The sequence below is a fragment of the Zonotrichia leucophrys genome, chromosome 8 (genome assembly GCF_028769735.1).
Source record: "Zonotrichia leucophrys gambelii isolate GWCS_2022_RI chromosome 8, RI_Zleu_2.0, whole genome shotgun sequence".
NCBI lineage: Eukaryota > Metazoa > Chordata > Aves > Passeriformes > Passerellidae > Zonotrichia > Zonotrichia leucophrys.
Genome location: NC_088178.1, coordinates 13,558,812 through 13,578,790, shown reverse-complemented (window position 1 = coordinate 13,578,790; position 19,979 = coordinate 13,558,812). Strand labels below are relative to the sequence as shown.

The following is a 19,979-nucleotide window of genomic DNA, read 5'->3' as shown; positions in this document are numbered from 1 at the left end:
TTAACTGTAGGTCTTATAAAGATTTATTTGAAGTAAGAAGCTACTGATTGGAGATACCCGAAGGACAATTGCAGCTTTTGTGAAAAAACTTGCTTAGAAAGTGCAGGAAACGTGGCCACAGCTGGCAAACTCAGCTCTGTTAAAGAAGTTGAGCTGATGTATCATTCTGTGTATACTTAGAGGCTCAAATGACAACTTCACATCTACATTGTTGATTTTTGTGTGTCTGTTTTGTTTTGCTAACCAGAGCAAAGGTCTGCTGGCTTATTTTGGAAACTTCCGTCTCCTTGCAGAGTTCTCCACTCCTTTTGTCAATCAGCGGTAAGTGGTTAGGGAGGTTTTCCATAGCTCTTTTAAAACTGAATCTGCATTACTATTTCTGTCACTTAGGAAGTCTTTTTAAAGTTGTGGAATGTCTGCTGACAGGGAATTTATATATATTGAACTAAGGATTCCTATATGAAAGTCTTTTTTGCTATGAAAACATTTTGCTGCTATAGCTGCAACAGTATAACTAATGTATTCATCTCCCAGTTCCTTTCTGGATTAGACCAGGCTTTGTATGAAATACCAGCTTTTTATGAAAATACTAGACAAAAAAAAATTCACAAATAAAATATTCTTTATTAACTTTTGTATATTCATTTATTTTTTATAATAAAGCCATCTTCAATATGGATGTTTTTTCTTTGTATCATGGATGAGGAAAAGAGGCAAGATAATATTGTCATCAGAATCCTAGAATGGAATTGCATTGTCCTGTATAATTTGAATTTTATTTTCCAGTATTCTCTACACATAGATCAATATTTATATATGAATATTAATATCTAGAATAATATAAATGCATATTCTTTATTTGCCTTCAAAAATAGTTCTGCACGCTATTGTCAGCACTTAACTATGATGGTTATGGTTAATCCTCTCACCTGTGGTTAGAGAAGAAAGGGGCTGAAGCTTCTCCTGCAGAGCTCAGAGCCTGCCCTGGCTGCGGGTTGAAGTGTTTTCCCTGATGTGCTGCTGTATCAGAAAAGGAGGCTGGTAATGCCACGTACTGCTGCAAGGGGAAAGCTCTCATTGGAGTTGCATGGTGCTGAGGGGAAGGCGGCCTCGCCCCTTACTCTGTAGCCTTCAGGCCACAGCTGGGGGTAGGATTTGCTCCACAAAGACTTCACCTCAGGTGAGGGGCTTTGGTACAGAGCAGGGCTGCAATCTTCTCCTCTTTCTCCAGTTTTTTGCAAGGTAGGATGAGGACTTTCAGTGTATCAGATGCCATTTTCTTAACCATGCTTTTGGGGTGTATTTCTGCTTTACTGCTTCTACAAGTGTGGCATCTGTTTGCTTTTCCACATGTCTGATAAAGAAAGGATAAGGCAAATAGAAACTGTATTCCTCCTGCAGACAGGCTATTGCCCATTACTGCATTGTGACTTAGTCTCTGAAGTGTTTTATGACACTGTAGCATTCCTCAGTGCTCTTACAGATAAAAAAGATTGTGCTGTGGTCCCTTTTGAACATCAGTTTGGTAAACTCAAACTCCCAGGAGGACAGGGTGGGATAATGGAGCTCTCCAGAGGCTGCTTTCCTCTGCCCCAGTGCAGATGAGTGGGAGATACCAGTCTGTTGTAGCCTGTGCTCTGTGTGCACAGAGAAAATAAAGACTAAATAAACACTTCCTCAAACTTAATGAAAAAAGGGTTTATATTGATATTCATGTCTTAGAGAATTGCTGTTGTCCCAGCTTCTATCAAGATAGGATGTCATCCTGGGTTCATGTGGGTTCCTACTCTGATGCTTACCTTTCAGACTGTGGCATTAGAAAGAATTGTGGTCCATCTGGCTATTAAAAGTAATTTATACTTTTAAAAGTAATTTTATACTTTTAAAATGCCCATGGTGAGATTATGGGTCTTTGAATACTGACATTTAGCACTCTCTCAGAAAAGCAGAAATTGCTGCAGGAGATAATAAAGTCCCTTGCATTTAGACATGTCATCTCATTAGTGCATGATTTTTTTCCATTAAATTTGAAGTGAATCAGACCCTTAAGAGAGTAAGTAGTGGATAATGATAACGACTTACATTATGCTTCTTGTTTGCATTCTTAGTCTACCAAAAGTGCTCTTATTAAAATATAAAAGATATTCTAATCTTAGAACTGTCTCTGTGTTTCCTGTCTGTGTTGTTAGGGATCTCTAATTGGATGTTGTCTCCATGCCAAGCATTTAGATCTTTTAATGTTAGTATCAGCATTTATGTAATTAATTCTGAACTGTGGCGGGTAAAATTGTAATGGTAACTGTTATTTACAGACTTTTTTTATTTGCTGGGAAAGGGAAGTTGCTAAAAAGATGCCATTACCTATACTGGCACATTGCAGTATGTTTGAAAACCATTTTTTACATTAAGTTTTGATTCTGCATTGTATATATCTTTGAAAGTGAGAGCTTTGATTGTAAATCTGACCAAACATGTCAGGTCTTTCTCTTCATGTCAGTGAGTGTTTCTATGGTGAGGCCTCTTGCTTCCGGGCTGGACTGCCACCTCGAGTGCCTGGATTTTAATTGTCCTAGTTGCATGCTTAATGAATTTCTACACTATTTCTGTTAGAGCTGGATGTCTGGAAAATCTTTCTAGTGTATTTATAATTACCTAGGTAATTATAAATTCTTATAATCTGTAGGTAATTAAATTAAAATTTACTTTTAAAACCAGGTTTAGAACTGTTTTTTTGTTAAATCATTTTAGCCTTGTATCTTATTGGAGAAAAACGGATTATTTAGTTCTCTTCCCCATCCCCCATTATGAATACAGTGATTTAAGTTATTTTGCTCTGGTCCCATCTGCCATTGCTGCACAAATTTTACTTGTTTATTCTGGTTTAAGTGTGAATGACAAAGTTTGTTGTTCCTTTTTCAACTCTCAGATTCTGTGTGCTAGGCAATAGATAAGTTAGGCCTGTCTACTATATCTAGGAATAAATATGCAAGAATTCTTTTTTAAAGACCATTTATGACCCAGCAGTAGATGGAGAGGCAGTTTTTAGATTTATCTTTTTTCATTGGGTAATGTTCCAAGTTGTGACATGATCAAGAGTTGACAATGTCTGGTTCTGAAAATGTTCTGGTTTTGAGCTGAACAGAAGCAGTCAGAAAATCCCAGTTACAAGAAATTAGAGCTCTGTCTGGATTACCAAATCCAAATGCAATTTTAGAGTTGCTTTCAATGAGACAATTTTAGCTGCTGTTGGTATAAACTATAACAAGTTTTATAGCAAGTATTAAATATGTCTTTATAGTTTTATTATTGTATATTATACAGTAGTCACTGAAATGCACGTGGTTTGTCAACTGGTTCACAATTCATATCAGGATTTTCTATGTGTTATTCTGCAGTATACTAGATCTCATACACTGCTTAAGTGGTGGGGAAAAAGTGCAGCCAAGCATAAGGATTTGTAACTAAGCCAAGACAAAGTGCAATAATTTAGAAATTATAAAGGTAGAAGCAATTAATACATGATGAATTAAAAATAAACTTGAAGCAAAATAATTTTTAATGAGATGGCTTCAAGTCTGCCTGGTATTTGTGAACACTTCTTTTGCAGGTGGTTTTTTGAAGTACTGGGATATCCCAAATCTTCAAAGGCCAACATCCTCAATGGTGTGCTGATGACAGTTGTGTTCTTCGTGGTGAGGATTGCCGTCATGCCTGTGTATTACAGCCACGTCATTTCTTCATTTGGAACAGAAGGCTTCCGGAGATTAGGATTTGCAGCCCAGAGCGCCTGGATTATCTCAAGCGTTGTCTTGGATATTATGAATGTGATGTGGATGGTCAAAATTGCAAAAGGATGCTACAAGGTCATTTGTCTTATTGGACAGGAGGAAGCGAAAACTCATAGAAATGGAAAATCTGCCTAGAAATCATACATAAATTAAATTTCTGCTATGAAAATAATTTGGGAAACAGTGCACATTTCTGTCATGGAATGCTCCTATTATGGAAACAAGGTATTACCTCTGTACTGACCTTACTCTTTCCCTAGCCACACTGCCTGCACACCCAGGGCCACGCTTTGCGGATCCTGTCCAGTGAGGAATAAAAGCAAGAGCTCACACAGATGAGCTCCACATGCCTGTTGTAAGCAGTTGCAAGCATCAGAAATTAGAAAGGAGCAGACTGGTTAAAGTGTTTCTCTCAGGTTTCTCTGATCAAAATGTTTTATAAATCCAGTGAATACTGACATATCTGTTTTTTTAGAAAATGAAAAATTCCCCAAACTCCTGATATGGTGCAATTTTCCAGGCACGTTTCTATGTTTTCTTCTAGGAATAACAATCAAGATTTCATTCTTGACAACTTTTTAATTTTTGCAAGAAAAGCTAAAAATTTGGCTTTGATTCTATGAAGTCTTTTACTGCTTTTTGTTCTGCCTTATATGAATGCAAACCACTTCGGGAAATTTTGAAATAATTTTATCTAAAATGCTGTATTATAAGATCACATGATATCTTAAGAGCTGTTAAAATTCTCCCATTGATGGGATGGATTCCCATGTGCTGTCCTAGGTTACATGCAATTTTACATCTTCTAAATTCCCCATGGAACATTTTTGTAAGTTAATATTGTAGATGATGTGTGGAAATGGCATAGTTCTTACTGAAGTGCTCTTTCCTTTGCTGCTACTACCTTTGAGAAGTGCTGCAAGTCTTCTCAGAGTATTTTTAATCATTGGCTATTTGGATTCAAAGTTTAACTGCAAAGATATAAAAATCTTGTGTATATGTGATGTGTAACTTTAAGTAATACTTTTTTCTTGTATAACAAAAATGACCTGTTTGATATGAATCGTTGAGGGTTTTTGTCACATTTTTGATGCTAATCAAGTCAGAAATCTAAGATCTGACTAAGAACACTATTGAATTAACTGTGCCAAACTCCTCTAAAACTGTGGTGATTCTGTAGAAGGAACAGTTGATCTCTGTAGACACAATTTTTTTTTTTTTTTTTTTGTTTTAAACCACACATTTGTCAATAGATACTCATTTACTCTGTCTGTGAACTTGAAGACTTGGAGGTCATCACAGAGGATTCTCACCATCTAGGAATAGTCCTAAATCTCATTTGTGATTCAATTTGAGGAAATTCTGAGTTATGTTTTATTTAAAATGATTTTGATAGCTATATTTATGTGTAAATTTGTTTTGTTTTACTTCTTTTATCTGGAATTGTGACTGATTAACTTCTGTGTTTTTTTTTCCTTGGTGTAGGAGTGGTAAAAGTGTCCATTTTCACTGCAGCTTCAGTGCACATCTCAATTATTGTAGCAGTCTGTTTAAACAATTTATTTTTAAACAGAAAAGTAGCATATTGACTCTGTGTAGGGTGATTAGTCCTGTTCCCTCTGATAAAGCTGGGTGATGTGAGCTCTCCCTTCCATGGTCAGAGGTGTGAGTGCCCCGTGCTGTCCTCCCTGGTGAGGGACTGGGCACTCCCCTCATCCAGAAATTGCATGTAAGACCCAGGAGAGCTGCATAGGCTGAAATGCCTCCCAACCAAGGCAGCTGCAATGAGTTTGGTTCCCCAGCTGAAATGCTGTCAGGGAGTATTGTTTGGACTTGTGTAAAATGCACTTTTGAAAGCCTAGTTCCATTGCTCAGCTCGGCAGGCTGTTTTCTAAAAGTTTCCCAATCCTGCCTTGTTGAGGGAGATAGTAAGGATTGTCAGTACTTGTGGGTTTGGATCCCATGGTTATTAACACTTCACAGCCTACAGACAAAAAAGATTGGGAGAGTTAAGAATTCATCTCTTGAGCTGTATGATCTGAGTGAGTGCATTGCCTCCTTTGGGTACCAGTAAATCCACAGAGTCCATCCTGCTCAAAGCAACAGACTCTCTTTTATGCTCATTTGCGGAATCTGGTATCTTTTAAAATGTGATTTCACTATACCTGATGCAAAATAATCTTTTCTTTACTTTTTACATCACTAGATTCCTGTGATTCATAGCTTTGTAAAAGCTTGTTCCTTTCTAAAATTGAGTAAATTCAAGCGTTTTGGAGAAGTATGCTTGAAAATAGAAGTCTGCTTTTCTTTTTAGGGAAGTAGGATTAAAAAATTGATAAGATGATTTGGAGAAACTCTTAGGGTGATAATTAATGACAAGTTTCTGAAATTTATAATTTCTTAATTGATTTTAATATTTCAGTATTTTAAATATTTTGTTGTCAGTAGAGGCCATTCATTAAAATTGCCTACTTCCTCCACATTCTAGATACACTTGTGTTTGATAGGGGAAAAAAAAGTAAGTCAAGCTATAATAAAATTGATGTTAAAACTAGATTTAGAAACAAAAAACAATCCAAAACTCTTCACACTACACTTTGGCCAACAATCCAGGATTGAAGGGCAGTGAGATAATTCTTTTAGAACAGCTAGTATTTTGCATTGCTGCACAAAATTAGTGTAATTAAAAACCTATTTTGCAATGCATTAGCTCTAAATTTTATAATTTTTTAAAAAAGTTATTACAGTTATGTCCTGATGCATCAGAAGAAAATTTTCTTATTAAAAAAAACTATTAACAGCTGTGCTTTCAGCAAAGACTTCAGTAAACAGGCAGCAAAGTTGTGATGTACTGAATACAGTAGTGTATAGGGCACTTTTTACCTGCCATTAAAAGCTTATAATACAGCAAATTAGATAGCTGTGGCACCCATTTTTTAATTGCACTTTATTAATTTTAAAAATGTGGTGAAATATTGATAAAATTTAATGTTGTAAGCTTGTGTCTCTGCTTTTTTTATGCAGAAAAGTAAATGCATGGTAATTAGCATAGTAACAAATGCTTTTGAATGTAATATCTTATTAGTGGCTTAAAACTTTATTTTTTAACAAATGCATTGTAAAAGCAGACCCTTGGCATGTCACCAGGTGTCTTTTCTATGGGCATATCAAATGGAAGGAGAGATCTTGTAAAAAATAGCTTGGTTTTCTTTTCTTTTCCATTCTTCAATACCAGGTGACAGTAGCTTGCTGATCATGGGATAGACTATTGGTACCAGTTAGGCTGTATGTAGAAATGCAAGTTTCTCTTCTATATGGCTTTAATTTTTCATCAAAAGATGAGTAAATACCACTTTCAGCACTCTGCAGGAGAGTGGTAGGTTAGGTGTTCTGTAACTGATTGTGGAATCAGTACTTGCAGAGAGGAAGTTTACTTCAAATACTCATTTTCTCAGAGTGTTTCAGTGGATTTCAGTGGAGGCTCAACAACAGGGATGCTGTATGGGTTATTTGTCTGAATTCTTCAGTTGTAAGAATTACATCTCTGAAGCCTACTTTACCTCTATAAATACATGCTATCTTGACGGAACTCCATAATTTAATAACTTAATTGCTTAAAACATATAATCCATTGAAAAATGAAATATGTGCACAGGAAAATAACGGGAGCTGGCTTCATATATAAATTCTTAACAACTCCAAATTATGTACTAAAGTTTATTAAAAGTTTAAATAGTCACAGTGTTTGGAAGAGAATGACTTCCATCTTTGCTTCAAATATTGTGGGAGAAGATTACTCATATTGCAGAACTAACAACCTAAGGGTAAAAGCCTACACAAGTGAGCAAATGCTTTCAGGCAGCTTTAAAAAGGAGAGGAGGAGAAGACTTTGAGTACACACCTAGAGATCCAGATGTCTTCCTACTGCTGTGCTTGGGACAACAGCAGACAGATATATAGCAAAAAGGTTTAGGTGTTTGTGTCTCTGTTCGTGATGGAAAATGAAATTTTATTCTTTAGAACTTTCAAGCTGTACAAGATGGAATACCAGTTGTTGATTATTGTATGAAGAGGACTTTTTCTCATGGTTTTGTGTGTGTTTAAGCATATGTATGTTCAAGCTTTATGTAAAAGACAATTTAATAGCGAAGTCTGAAAAATTATTTTGTGATGCTTCTGCTGAGCCAGTCAGGAAAATAAAGGGCTGCTTGACAATGACTCCAGCTTAGGGTCTGCTGTGCTGTTGGCTGCTGCTGAAAGCCATCAATGAAGCAAATAGAAAGGGACTAGAATTTTCAGATGAAAAAGTGCAAGTATGGAAGACTGAAAACTTTTGCAAGCCCCTTTCATATTTTAATACCCTACTGTACAACAGCATTATCTGGCTACAAGGAACTCCACGAGGGAAGGTTTGTTCCTGGTCAGATTTCTCTGTCTGTGGAATACAGGCAGAAAAAGAATGGAACTTCATTGCTGATACCCTGATTGATGGCAGCCAGATGGAAATAGTGACAATATTTGTGAACTTTTAACCTTCATCCAAACCTGGATAAAATCTGTATTAGGTGAAATTCTTAGGATTTTCTGAAAGCAACTTGAAAGTTGTTTTTATGGCAGAGAAGTTGAAATATGTGCTGCCTGGGTTGTTCACAGATCTGGGATAAAGCGTCAAGTCATACTTTTAGATGGTAACACTTGGTAAGGTTTCTTATCCATTAAAAATTCCTACTAGCTACCTCCTTTCAAGTCTTGTTCTATTTATAATAACCAAGCACTTTATAGCTCAGTAAAGAATGGAAAGTAGCTATGAAGAATAAATCATATTGTTTGGTATAAGAAATATTTTGGCAAAATTTCTTCTGAGAACAGTTTCATTGTGTGATGTCCTGCACTGAGAGAGGGCATCTGTTTAATACTTAGTAAATACCTTTTTAACCTAGTTGTGAGTAAAAGAAGTGTCTGTAAGAGAGTGAAGTATGAAGAGATCAGCATGGCTTGGTATCAATCACATAATGATTCAGTGTGCTATTTGTAACTTCCTACTTACTGAAATTGAAAACATAAAAGCAAGTAAAATATTCTGTATTGTATCTTTTTTTTTAATCTATGTGTGGGATGTCAAACATTGTACTTGTCTTGTGGACAGGACATGCTTTTATGAGCCTATAAATATTTAAGTATATGAGAATCTGCACCCAGATGGAAGATGTTGCATGTAAATTGTCTTCTAAGTTTTTAAATTTTGGTATTTTTAAAAATTTGCTAGGTTTGAAAGCAACATTTAAATATGAATACTAAGCTGTAATACAGAATACAAAATTTTGAATGCAATGTGGTTTTGTTTATAGTAATCCTATTCCAGTTTCACAAGAAACACCAAATCATAAGGGGAAGGGAGGAAAAGGGCTAATCATGAGCTCGGCTATATAATTTGCACACTTAATATGCACACATCCAAATGTCCAGCATTTGTTTCTAGCATGCATTTACCAAACAGTGTTTTCTTCAATATTGACAGATACCTATTTATGTAGAATAAGCACAGCTAACCTGTTATAAAATCAAATTAGAAAACCTGTTTGGAACAAATGAGTTACAAGTTAGGCATAAGTAATGGAGCCTGTAATTTGAAAATGTTTATATTATCTATCTAAGAAGAAACTTGATGAGTTTAGCTAACTTATGTGCAGATTCAGGATGAAAACTGTAGATTCTGCTAGACTGATTTCTGGTAAATCTTGACAATCTGGTTTGCAGTAAATTCTAATACTGTCACAAAATGTCAGGATCACGTTATTAAATTCAGCTAGTAATGTGACCTGATTGGAGTAGCAATCCTTATCATGGCACAAGAACTTAAACATGCAATATAACAATTCTGAAGATTGGTGATAAAAGTAACCCGTCATAGCAAAGTGAATTATTAAGTATTATGGGTTTAAATTTACTTTCTATTACAGGACAGAATCTGAATTATTTGTTAGCATTTCAGTGATATTGTAAAGCATTTCTATATTTTGTTTGAACAGTTTAGGAGCTTGCATAAAATTATATTGGCTGATTTTTTTTCCCCTTTGATATATGCAATAATGTCAATAAGCAATAAATTGCATGTTGTATGCAAGGTATTGGTACATCATAATAAAGGAAAGAACACAGCTCCTTATTTTGTGAATCTTTCTTTCTTAATATGGTAAGAGCTTATGTACCTATAATGAGTACTTCATGAAAGAACAGTTTGGGGGGTTAAATTCTGAAACAACTGGCTTTAATGGTATCTTGAGATTTCATGCTGTATCTTATTTATTTTAAAGAAGGTGAAGATGGATGTATGAGGTCTGAGCCCCACTGTTGCTCAGGTGGCTGGAATTTTGAATGCTGAAATTCTATGTAGGACATCACAGGGGCCAGGAATGTAACTTAAACTACAAATTTGTGTATTGGGGAATTGTATATTATGTAAATTTATGTATTGGGGAAGAACTTTTGGATTGGGTAGTATAATTCTATTGCATTGTCTTGCAATACCACATGTGCCAGGGCATGGACTGAACAGTTTTCTGAAGGCTCTGGGGATAAAGAGCTGCTGTTGTCAGCATGTTATAAATATGATGCACTACACAGTCCCTTACTGAATACTAAAATGGCAATTAAGTTCCTCAGTATGGCAATTCCTAGGTTCTATATGTGCATGGAAGCATGAATTGTGTGGAAAAGCCCACAGGTTTCTTTGAGCATCCCTAGAGATTGCTGCTGTTTTATATCTTAACCACTGGCTTCCAAGCACAGGTTTCTTTGGGTTTTCTTGTGTTATGCAGTGGTTAAATTGCTAGAAGAAAACACAAAGCAGTACAGTGTTTTCACTTTTTTTCCTTTCATTTTTTGAAGGGTATTTAGTTGCATTTGTAGATTATATACTGAAGGTACTAATTTTACACTGCTAGTGTAGTAAACTCCTCATTAACTAATGTGTCTGAGAAAGTGAGTGGGAGTTTCTGGGAACAGATGTTCTTTGGGGTCAGATGCTATATAGGTCAGATTTCCAACTGCTTGAGGAAGGAAAATGGGGCTTGGTAGGAGGCCTTTGTATTGGCACCAGGCAGCTTTTAACACTGAATAGTGGGAAGGAAGGACTGGGCATGGCTGGGAACAAGGGATGCCTTTCAGTGAGCCATTCTTAAACTGATGCATTCAACAAATCTTGCTTAAAGTGTGAGAAACATTATCTCTCCCTAAGATGTAGGATATAGGAAGTATTTTTTATATCCACTTCTTTGTCATATTTGAATGCACAGTTGCTTTTCATTTTTTTCCTAAATTTTTTTATTACTCTTTGTATTCTTGCTGAAAACTTTGGTTTCTCTCCTCATATTGGTGTGATAATTTTGCACTAAGATTAAAACAAAAAATCAGTCTTTGCAATGGATATCTGTCATATTTTAGAAATTGGGGTACTGTGGTGTCTTCCTTTGCTCTACTTTTCTGGAGTTCACAGTGCAATATACCTATGGGCAGACTCTGCTTCATTGAGACGGGGACCTTGGTGCTCTTTGTGAAGAAGCCTTTACATTAGTAAAAAATTTTTGCTACTTGGCTTATCTTACAATAGTGAAAACTATTATCTATACAATGAGTAATAGTGCAGCTGTTGCTTCTGGTGGAGAGTGATGGTGGAAGCAGGGAGATGGCATACTGACATCTACAGCATTGTGTACTTGGAGAGGAAGGAGTAGAAGCAATTTTCCATTTGAGAACATCAGAGAGACAAAATCTGTTTTACCATAGAGTCCTTCTGTCACTGACTTGAAATATTTAGAAGCAGAGATTTCAGTTGCTCTCTGGAAGGATCTCATTAAACAGTGTCGTTAAGTGAAGACAGGATGGGTGACTTGTGGCTGTTCAGCCTGGAGAAGAGAAGGCTCTGTGGACACTCCAGAGCCCCTTCCAGTATGTAAAGGGGCTACAGGAGAGCTGGAGAGAGACCTTTTACAGAGGCATGTGGTGATGGGATAAAGGGGAATGGATTTAAACTGAAAGAGGGCAGGTTTAAATTAGATGTTAAGAGAAATTCTTCCCTGTGAGAGTGGTGAGACACTGGAACAGTGCTGCTTACACAGCTGTTACTGTGAGTGTAGTCTTGGATACTGCAGCAAAGCCAAAAATGCCTGAACTGGGAAATTATGGAGGCAATCAGAATGTTTTCTAGGGCATATAGTAGAGATTCAGTTACTGACACAATGCTAAATTTCTGTCTTAAGGTTCTCAATATGCTGTGCTAATAATTCCTGCGCGCAGAGGGGATAGAAAATAATTTCCTCTTAAGTAATCAAGACTATAAAAGGGCAAAAATGACTGAAAGGATGAATCTTTGGTATTGTTTTATACTTGTATTTTTATTTCATTTTCACACTGAATGGCAATGTCCTTGTTAATAAGAAAGATCCTACTTTGAAAGATGGCATGTAAAAGTTTGAATTTTCTTCATCCTATGTTCTGTAATAACTATGTCACTTGAAGATTAAATTCCTTTATCCTTTAGTTCTATTTTTAAATGTTACAATTAAATAGACTATTTGGGAAAAAAACTATAGTTATTTCTTAAATCAGTTCTAATTGTTGTACATTTATAATGAATGTTTCTTGGCTCCCCACCTGCTTTTTGCACTTGACAACTTCTTTAGAGAACACGAGGTGGGATGAACATTGAAATAGTCCTGTGGGGTTTGTACCTACTGTTACAGCCAGGTCTTAGCACTTGTTGGTCAAAAAGGGCTGTGATGAAGTTAATATTCTGTGCTTTGATGCACACTGAGCTCCATCTTCTGTGTGTTATGCACGGTACTTCACACGTGCAGGTAAAATGCATCTTCTGGCTTGGAAATAAGGCAGTTTGCTTAGGAAACCTTAAAAGAGCTATGATACTTTTCTTAGCTAGTTGATGTTTAAAAATAATCTTAAATAACTTTACTATCTCCGCAAGTTAAATGCTAAAGAGGATACACCTTTACGGTATCGGTGCTGCTACTAGGTTGTGGGTTCCTTCTATACTTAAGCAATTATTCGCGGTTGTAAGGGGCAATGATTTCACACACAAGCCCACAGCACGAGGTGCGAGCACAGCTGCCCGGGGCTTCCCGCGAGCCTCGCTTGGCACAGTTCGCTCTCGCTGGCAAGTTCGGACCCGGCTCTCGTCCCCGGGCTGCCAGGCCTGGGCAACTGTGCGCTGGGCGAGGGCTCAGCCCCGTGCCCGCCCCCGAGAGGAGACCCGGCCCCGGCCCGGCCCCGCTCCCGCAACTCTGGCGGCGGGCGGGGACCCGCGCCGGGAGCTGGGCGGGGAGCCGGCCCCGTGCCCGCCCCTCGCCGGCGGGCGCAGGCGTGCAGCGTGGCCGCGTTCTCGCGAGGCGCTCGGGGCCGCTGCGGAGGTGCGGGCCGGGCCAGGCCGGGCGAGGTGAGGAGAGGAGGATGAGGAGCACGAGAGTGCGGGTGCGGAGGATGTGCGGGGCGCGGCAGGGCAGCGGCAGCTCCGGGCTCGGCGGCGCTGGGGCGGCCGGGCCGCGCAGAGGGGCGGGCCTGCCCTGACCTTGCGGCTCGGTCACGGCGGGGGCCGGGCCGGGGCGGGAGCCGCTGTCCTTCAGGGCTTGCGGGCACAGCCCCGACGGGATCGTGAGGAGCCTGGGCAGCAGCTCGGGGCAGCCCCGCTAGGGCCTTGGGTTTTGTTTGGGCTGGAAGCTTGTTACTTAAATCGATTTTTCAGTTAATTTTTTAATTTGTGGTGCAGTACTGCACCTGCACTTGGCGTTCACCTTAATAAGTAGCCAGTGTAGTTTTGTGTTACGAATGTTTGCTTTCTTTTTGGTAGAAATTTGATCTTGAAAGGCCCGGTGTGCAGAGGCCATGGGTTTGTCCGCATCCTCCCCGGCTGCCACAGAGCAGCCACCAAATGCATCCAGGCAATACCAGACGGCGTCTCCATCTTCAGAATGTCCCATGCACCAAGAAAAAATGAGCGGTAATCATTCTTAAAACCTAAATGAGCTAAACTCTGCGTGGAAACAAGACTGAAAAATCTTGGTGGGGGCAGAGGGAGAAATTCTTCAGATAAACTTGAGGTTTTTGTTCAACAAAAGTAATTCTCAAGTAAATTTTCCTTAGGAGGAGTCACTTGTTCACCAGCACACTGTGCAGGCTGCTTTGTTTGTAGAGACAGGAGGTGCTTACTGTAGAAGCTGTGGGTCGCTTCCAGTTGTCCTGTTTCCTAAGGGCCCTGCAGATCTGTTCCACGGTGTGGCAGAGCCACAGAGGGTCAGGGAGCCCCTCAGAGATGGTGGTGGGTTGATTGGTTGTCACTAAAAACTGTGCATCTGGAAAAGGGCTGCACGAGGGTGGAATGAGATGGATGCCTGGAGAAGGATGTCAGCTCCTCTGTTGTCTCAGTCAATGCACTGGGTCCCTTAGGAAGTCTCAAGTACAAACAGTTCAGTATTGGAACCAGGATGGGGGGTGGGAAATGAGCATTCAGAGACTACACAGGAAACTCAGGGTTATCATGATTTTTGGGTCCTGACATGCAGGACCCAAAGAGAGCAGTCAAAACTGTTAAAAAGCTCAGAAGAAATAGTGAAATACCCATTTGCATTTACATGAGCTTTCAATGAACTTTTCCATTTCATGTATTGGAGTTTTCATCTTGTAACAAAATATATACTGCTGTTGCGTTTAAGGTTGTCCAATGCACATGAAGACTGCTGATCATAGAACTGAGAATACAGATGATGTTCCTGCACATCAAGAAAGAGCTTATGAGTTTGTAGCATGTCCTGTGAAGTCTGGTGCAGCTCAAATGAAAGATGACATAGATCCCAGCAATATGGTAACTTTTGCTTACTTCACATGTTTTCTTTAGTCTTCTTTCTTCTGAAGTATTACACCCAAAAATGTAAATAGTGTTACTATGTAAGCTGGAAAGTCTGGGAAATAACATTTTTGTTTTATTTTTAAGACTGCTTTTTCTCTTTTTTGTGCAATTTTTTGTTTAAAAACAAGTCACATCTTATTTAACACTGTATTAAAATTTACATCTCTGGTGGTTTTTCTATTTTTAAAGATATCTTTTGCTCTCTATTTAGTAGTTACATAAATGTTTTTTATGATACATTGTTGGATTTTAGTTTCTGTGTAGCAGCAGTATGGTTGAGTTCTGATTAGCATCTCTAAGATTTCCTATGATTTACAAAAGGCATTGCTCTTTTGAAAATTGAAGTTTAGGCAGAAAGCTTTCCTGGAGTCTCCTGATGACAAACTTGTGCAAAGAGTTCTGCTGAAAAAAAAAAAAAAAAAAAAAAAAAAAAAAAAAGGTGGAATTAAGTAAAGGCTGAACTTCTTGATCTTTGTAGGAGTTGATTGATCATGCTTTGATTTTTCTCAAACACTGTAACTTACCAAAATGGTAATACTGTAGTTTGTTGTTGGTTCTCCTTGTTCTCTAGATGCCTCCTCCCAATCAGCAGCCATCTCCAGGTCAACCATTTCCATTGTCAACTGTTAGAGAAGAATCTTCCATTCCTAGAGCACATTCTGACAAGAAATGGGTCTATCCTTCAGAGCAAATGTTCTGGAATGCTATGCTAAGAAAAGGGTAAATACACTGTGTACTATCAGATGTGTCTGTGAGCCTGGAATCATGAACTAGTATCATTAGTTATTGGTCTTGAGTGTTTTTTTGTGGATTTTAACCAGAAAATAATAAAATAGCTCTTTTAAAAAAGAACTTTTCTTATAAACATCTTTATATTTTAAAGGGTGAGTTGGTCTCAAAAAGCCATGTGTCTTCTAGTGATTCGGAGGATGGTAAAAAATGTCAAGCAACTGCTAGTGGCTCAAAGTCCCTGTACAGGGGTAGACAAAGTTTGTATGATGGCAGTCATGCCAGCTGCACGATTGCCAGTTGGTTTCATGCTAATGCTGTGAAATGACAGTAGAAGTTCTATGTGAGAACATCTAACTTTGCACAATGGCTAAAACTGAGGAAATTTGCAAGTTAATATTTTTAGTATTTACAAAGATTTAGTGTAGGCAAGACTAAAAATCCTCCTGTGCTGATGTTTCCTTGTTCTTTTGTAATGATTTGTCATTCTCTAACAGGTGAAGTTTACAGGTAATTTACTTTTGGAGCAATAGTAATTCTTTTTCCTACATGTCAATGTGGTTCGTAACTCAGTATGACATAAGCAGCCTGGATGGAACATACAAGTTTGGCTCCTGTAAACACTGAAATGTCTTAAGGTTATGCTAGTTGAATAGGAAGCACACATGCTGTCAAAATGCAGTGTCAAGAGAGATGGAAAGTATTCCTGAGTGTTTGCAAAATGTATTGAATACAGGACTTCTGTGCATTAGGAATGCAAGTGGGATTTTTCCTAAGCATTTTTTATGAATACTGTGGATGTGGTGATGTTTGCACACCCTGATAACTTTCTGATCCAGTTAAGCTGTTAATTTAGCTATCTAGAATATGTAGATCTCTGATGATAAGTTGGATAGCCACACTTGTGCACAGAAAATGAAGTGGTTCTCAAGATGCTTAAGCAGATGAGCCAGAAGTTTGCATACTTGTCTTGTGTCTTGCATACAGCCGTAAATCTTCATTCAAAAGTTTATCAGATAAAGCCAGGAAGGTAGTTATGCTGTAATGTTTATAAACTATTTTCAAGTTCTTATTTTTTAGGTGGAGGTGGAAAGATGATGACATAACAAGTGAAGACATGACCAACATTATTAAGATTCATAATCAAAATAATGAGCAAGCTTGGAAGGAGATTTTGAAGTGGGAAGCTCTACATGCTACGTATGTACCTGTGAAATGTTGCATATGGAATATTTGTTATTACAAAGATATGAGTTGTAAACTTAGATTAGCATGACTGGTGACAAGACTGTCACTTTTTAGATCAGCATAGTCCCTGTTCCTACAAGACACAGACTAGTTAAGCATTTGGTATTGTAAATTTTTCTCTGAAATTCCACGATCGTTTTTACACAGTAGTTTGGATTAAGGTTTTCTATTCTTTAATCTGTTAAATCTGTGGATTAGATTTGCAGAGAACTGCTTTGTTGACAAATTAGAACAATGGTTTGGAGCAGATCAGGGATACTGTATCATACCAGCAGTAAGTGCTGACAGAAACTGGGTGACTTTTCAAAGCTTTAAAAAAAGGAAAAAATGTTGGGTTATATCACTTGTAATTAATTTTTTACTGTTGCTTTTTCTACTCAGTTTCTCTGTTGCTAAAACGAATTACCATAGTGGTTTAATCAGTGAAAATAAGACTGTGTTAAGAGGTGAAAACTCTTTTCCTTTTTAATCGTGTGCACAGGGAATGTCCATGTGGGCCCTCACTGATGCGGTTTGGAGGCAAAGCAAAGGAGTACTCGCCAAGGGCCAGAATACGTTCATGGATGGGGTACGTAGGACTTTTCAGAAAAAAGATCTCCAGTCTCCCATAGTCTTTTTTTGACTGTTTTTGACTTTTTTTGAATGTTTCTCAGCTCCCCACCTGCTTTTTGCACTTGACAGCCTCTTTAGAGTCTATGTGGTGGGATGAACATTGAAAAAGTCCTGTGTGGTTTGTAGCTACTGTTACAATGGTTACTGCATTGCCAGGTCTTAGCAGTTGTTGGTCAAAAAGGGATGCTGGAGAAATGTGTCTGAAAACATGGTGTGGAATTCATTTAAAGATGTTTCAGAACTGGTGTTGTAAGTTAGAATTGCCAGGAGATAGATGTACTAGTGAGATCTTAGGGACAAACAAATCCTGAATGGGCCTCTCTCTCCCAGGTTCATAATGCCCATTAATGTCTCCATGGGTGTTCCCTGTCCCCTGCAGGTACGAGCTGCCCTTTGACAGGCACGACTGGATCGTTGACCGCTGTGGCAAGGAGGTGCGCTACGTCATCGATTACTACGACGGCGGGGCGGTGGATGAGAACTACCAGTTCACCATCCTGGACGTGCGCCCCGCGCTGGACTCGCTCTCGGCCGTCTGGGACAGAGTCAAGGTGGCCTGGTGGCGCTGGACTTCCTAACTGCTCCTGTGGTGTGTACTCGAAAATAACCACCTTGCTCCTAGACAGTGGACTGTCAATATCAGGACTTGAGACAGAGGTTTGCTGCAGCTGTCATTGCTTTCATCATCACCACTCCTCTTTGGGGGTGGGAAGGGAGGACAGGGAAATCTCTCCTTAAGTACACCAATGCTTTGTGGTGTTTCAAATGGAATAATAAAGTTACAGTGGCAAAAACATGTATCTTAATTTTCTTAAGAACTGGGAAGCCTTTCTCCGTTTCAGATTTTGCATAAGCTCGCCTTCTTTTCATTTCATGACTTCAGTGCTGCTCCAAATACAATGCAATTCTGATTCTGACTGGAGTTTTGAGTATTACTTGATTATTGAAAACAGGAAATTTCTGCCATTATTTCACATATTTAAAGTATTTGGATACCTCCATGATGAATAAACGGTAAAAGATCTGGACTCTTTCAAATTACATGTTTTATTTACATAATAAAACCATGTATTTGTTTTCACATAGACATTTTACCTATTCAAATACATCCTCAGAAAACTTCAGTTAATCAGTTAAAGGAGGTGTAGTGTGGTATGAGTATTTTTAAGGTATGTTATGTAGAAAAGGAGAACACTCATGCCTTAATCTGCAATTTTTCTTTGAACCGAAGAACACTGCTAGAAGCAGGAAATGAGTGTCACTTTTAAAACAGCATTTCTAAAAGGACAAAATTGATATTTAACGACTATTTATTTGAATATTTAAAAGTTGGTTTTCTGACGTAAGAAAATACATTATTACAGTATTTTCATATCTGTAATGTGTGTCATGTAATGAATTCAGGACAGAGCTAAGCCTTATTTAAAGCACCTCCTGCAGTGCATCTGCATTTGGCATCCTGGCTGCATTAATGATATTTATTACAGCATAGTTTTTTATATAATAAAGAATTGCACAACTGGGTGTGGCTACACAAACACGTGAGTATAGTGAGGTGTATTACAGGTGCGTACATAACTGGGCTAAAAGGGTATCAGACGTGCCAAGGGAGGAGGTTGATTGGAGTGTTTTCTAAGGGTGATGCATGGCACAAAGATTTGATTATTGTCTGTGCTCAGTAAGGGAAACTAACTTTTTGAAGTCTTCCACTGTAATAGCTTTAAGTTTGCACGACTCAGTAAGTTTCAGGTGCTGTGCAAAACACTTGGGAATGGAAAGGAGTAAGAGAATAGCACGTTGTACCTTTTCAAATGAGGGAAGCTGCCTTCTTAAAACTCCCAACCTTAATGGGAAAGTAGCTGTACATTTCATTTTCTGAAAGTGGCCTGTGTTTAACTGACTCTCCCTCTCCCTCTCCCTCTCCCTCTCCCTTCCTTTTTTTTTTTTTTTGATAGGAAGCCCCTCTTAATGTTTCAGGAAAGTCATTTCCCATTTAGGGAAAAATCAGTCAGGGAAGCTCTCCTACTTTGGAATTCCAATGATCACAACTAGTTCCCACCTCATAGACAGCTGTTGTGCATGGTAGGAATAAATATTATCCAGAATCCTAAGAGGTAAAACATGCTCTTACCCGTACGCACTTTGTTCATTCCTTTTTCAGCTTTTCAGTAATTCATATATATATATATAAAAATTATAAACAGGGAAGATAAAGTTTCCATCTAAATAGGCAATATATGGATAAGATAAAGGAGAGTTTGTATGAAGCAAATTAAGGAACTGCTCTGTTCTGACAGTAAATACTGAGGAGTACTCTTTGGGGAGTTGGTTGTTTTCCTATGGGATTATTTTGGTAGTTGTTGGTTTATGCATGGCAACTTGCTATGCTGAGGATTCTGTGTTTCTCATAACTAAATATGGAAAGGCTAAACCACTGTAGGGAGTACTTCAGAAGCTTCAAAAGGATGAGTTTGCTTTGTTGATTTTGGCAGTGTGATGTTGAGAGCGTGGAAATTGTAATCGCTGCTCAATCTGGGGAAACTGTCACAAGCCACTTCATGTGTTTACTATCTCCTGTTACCTTTATCTACCAGATTCAGAATTGTTCTTTTCTGTGCTACTGTTAATGAAATGTACTACTTTGTCATCAAACTAAAAGGAGAATCAAATAAATAGACTTTTCTTAA

At 38.3% G+C, this 19,979-nt stretch overlaps 2 protein-coding genes across 5 annotated transcripts in view; both read left to right on the top strand.

Moving 5' to 3' along the window:
* TLCD4 (TLC domain containing 4) overlaps positions 1–9,946 on the top strand; it is a 26,352-nt gene extending 16,406 nt beyond the window's left edge. For both annotated transcript variants that reach the window (XM_064719226.1, XM_064719228.1), the window contains exons 6-7: positions 248–321; positions 3,608–9,946. In XM_064719226.1, coding sequence (XP_064575296.1) covers positions 248–321; positions 3,608–3,923 — 390 coding nt within the window. In that variant the 3' untranslated portion in view covers positions 3,924–9,946. The remainder of the gene's footprint in view (positions 1–247; positions 322–3,607) is intronic.
* Positions 258–19,979, top strand: LOC135450778 (holocytochrome c-type synthase). Of its 3 annotated transcripts, none has more exons than XM_064719224.1 (7): positions 258–321; positions 13,648–13,797; positions 14,510–14,658; positions 15,275–15,423; positions 16,513–16,632; positions 17,162–17,248; positions 17,672–19,979. In XM_064719224.1, the coding sequence occupies exons 2-7, from the start codon at positions 13,683–13,685 to the stop codon at positions 17,868–17,870; spliced, it is 819 nt and encodes a 272-aa protein (XP_064575294.1). In that variant the 5' UTR covers positions 258–321; positions 13,648–13,682; the 3' UTR covers positions 17,871–19,979. The 3 variants fall into 3 exon arrangements, with proteins under 3 accessions (XP_064575294.1, XP_064575293.1, XP_064575295.1); XM_064719223.1 differs by lacking the exon at positions 258–321 and adding an exon at positions 13,102–13,236; XM_064719225.1 differs by lacking the exon at positions 258–321 and adding an exon at positions 13,252–13,271.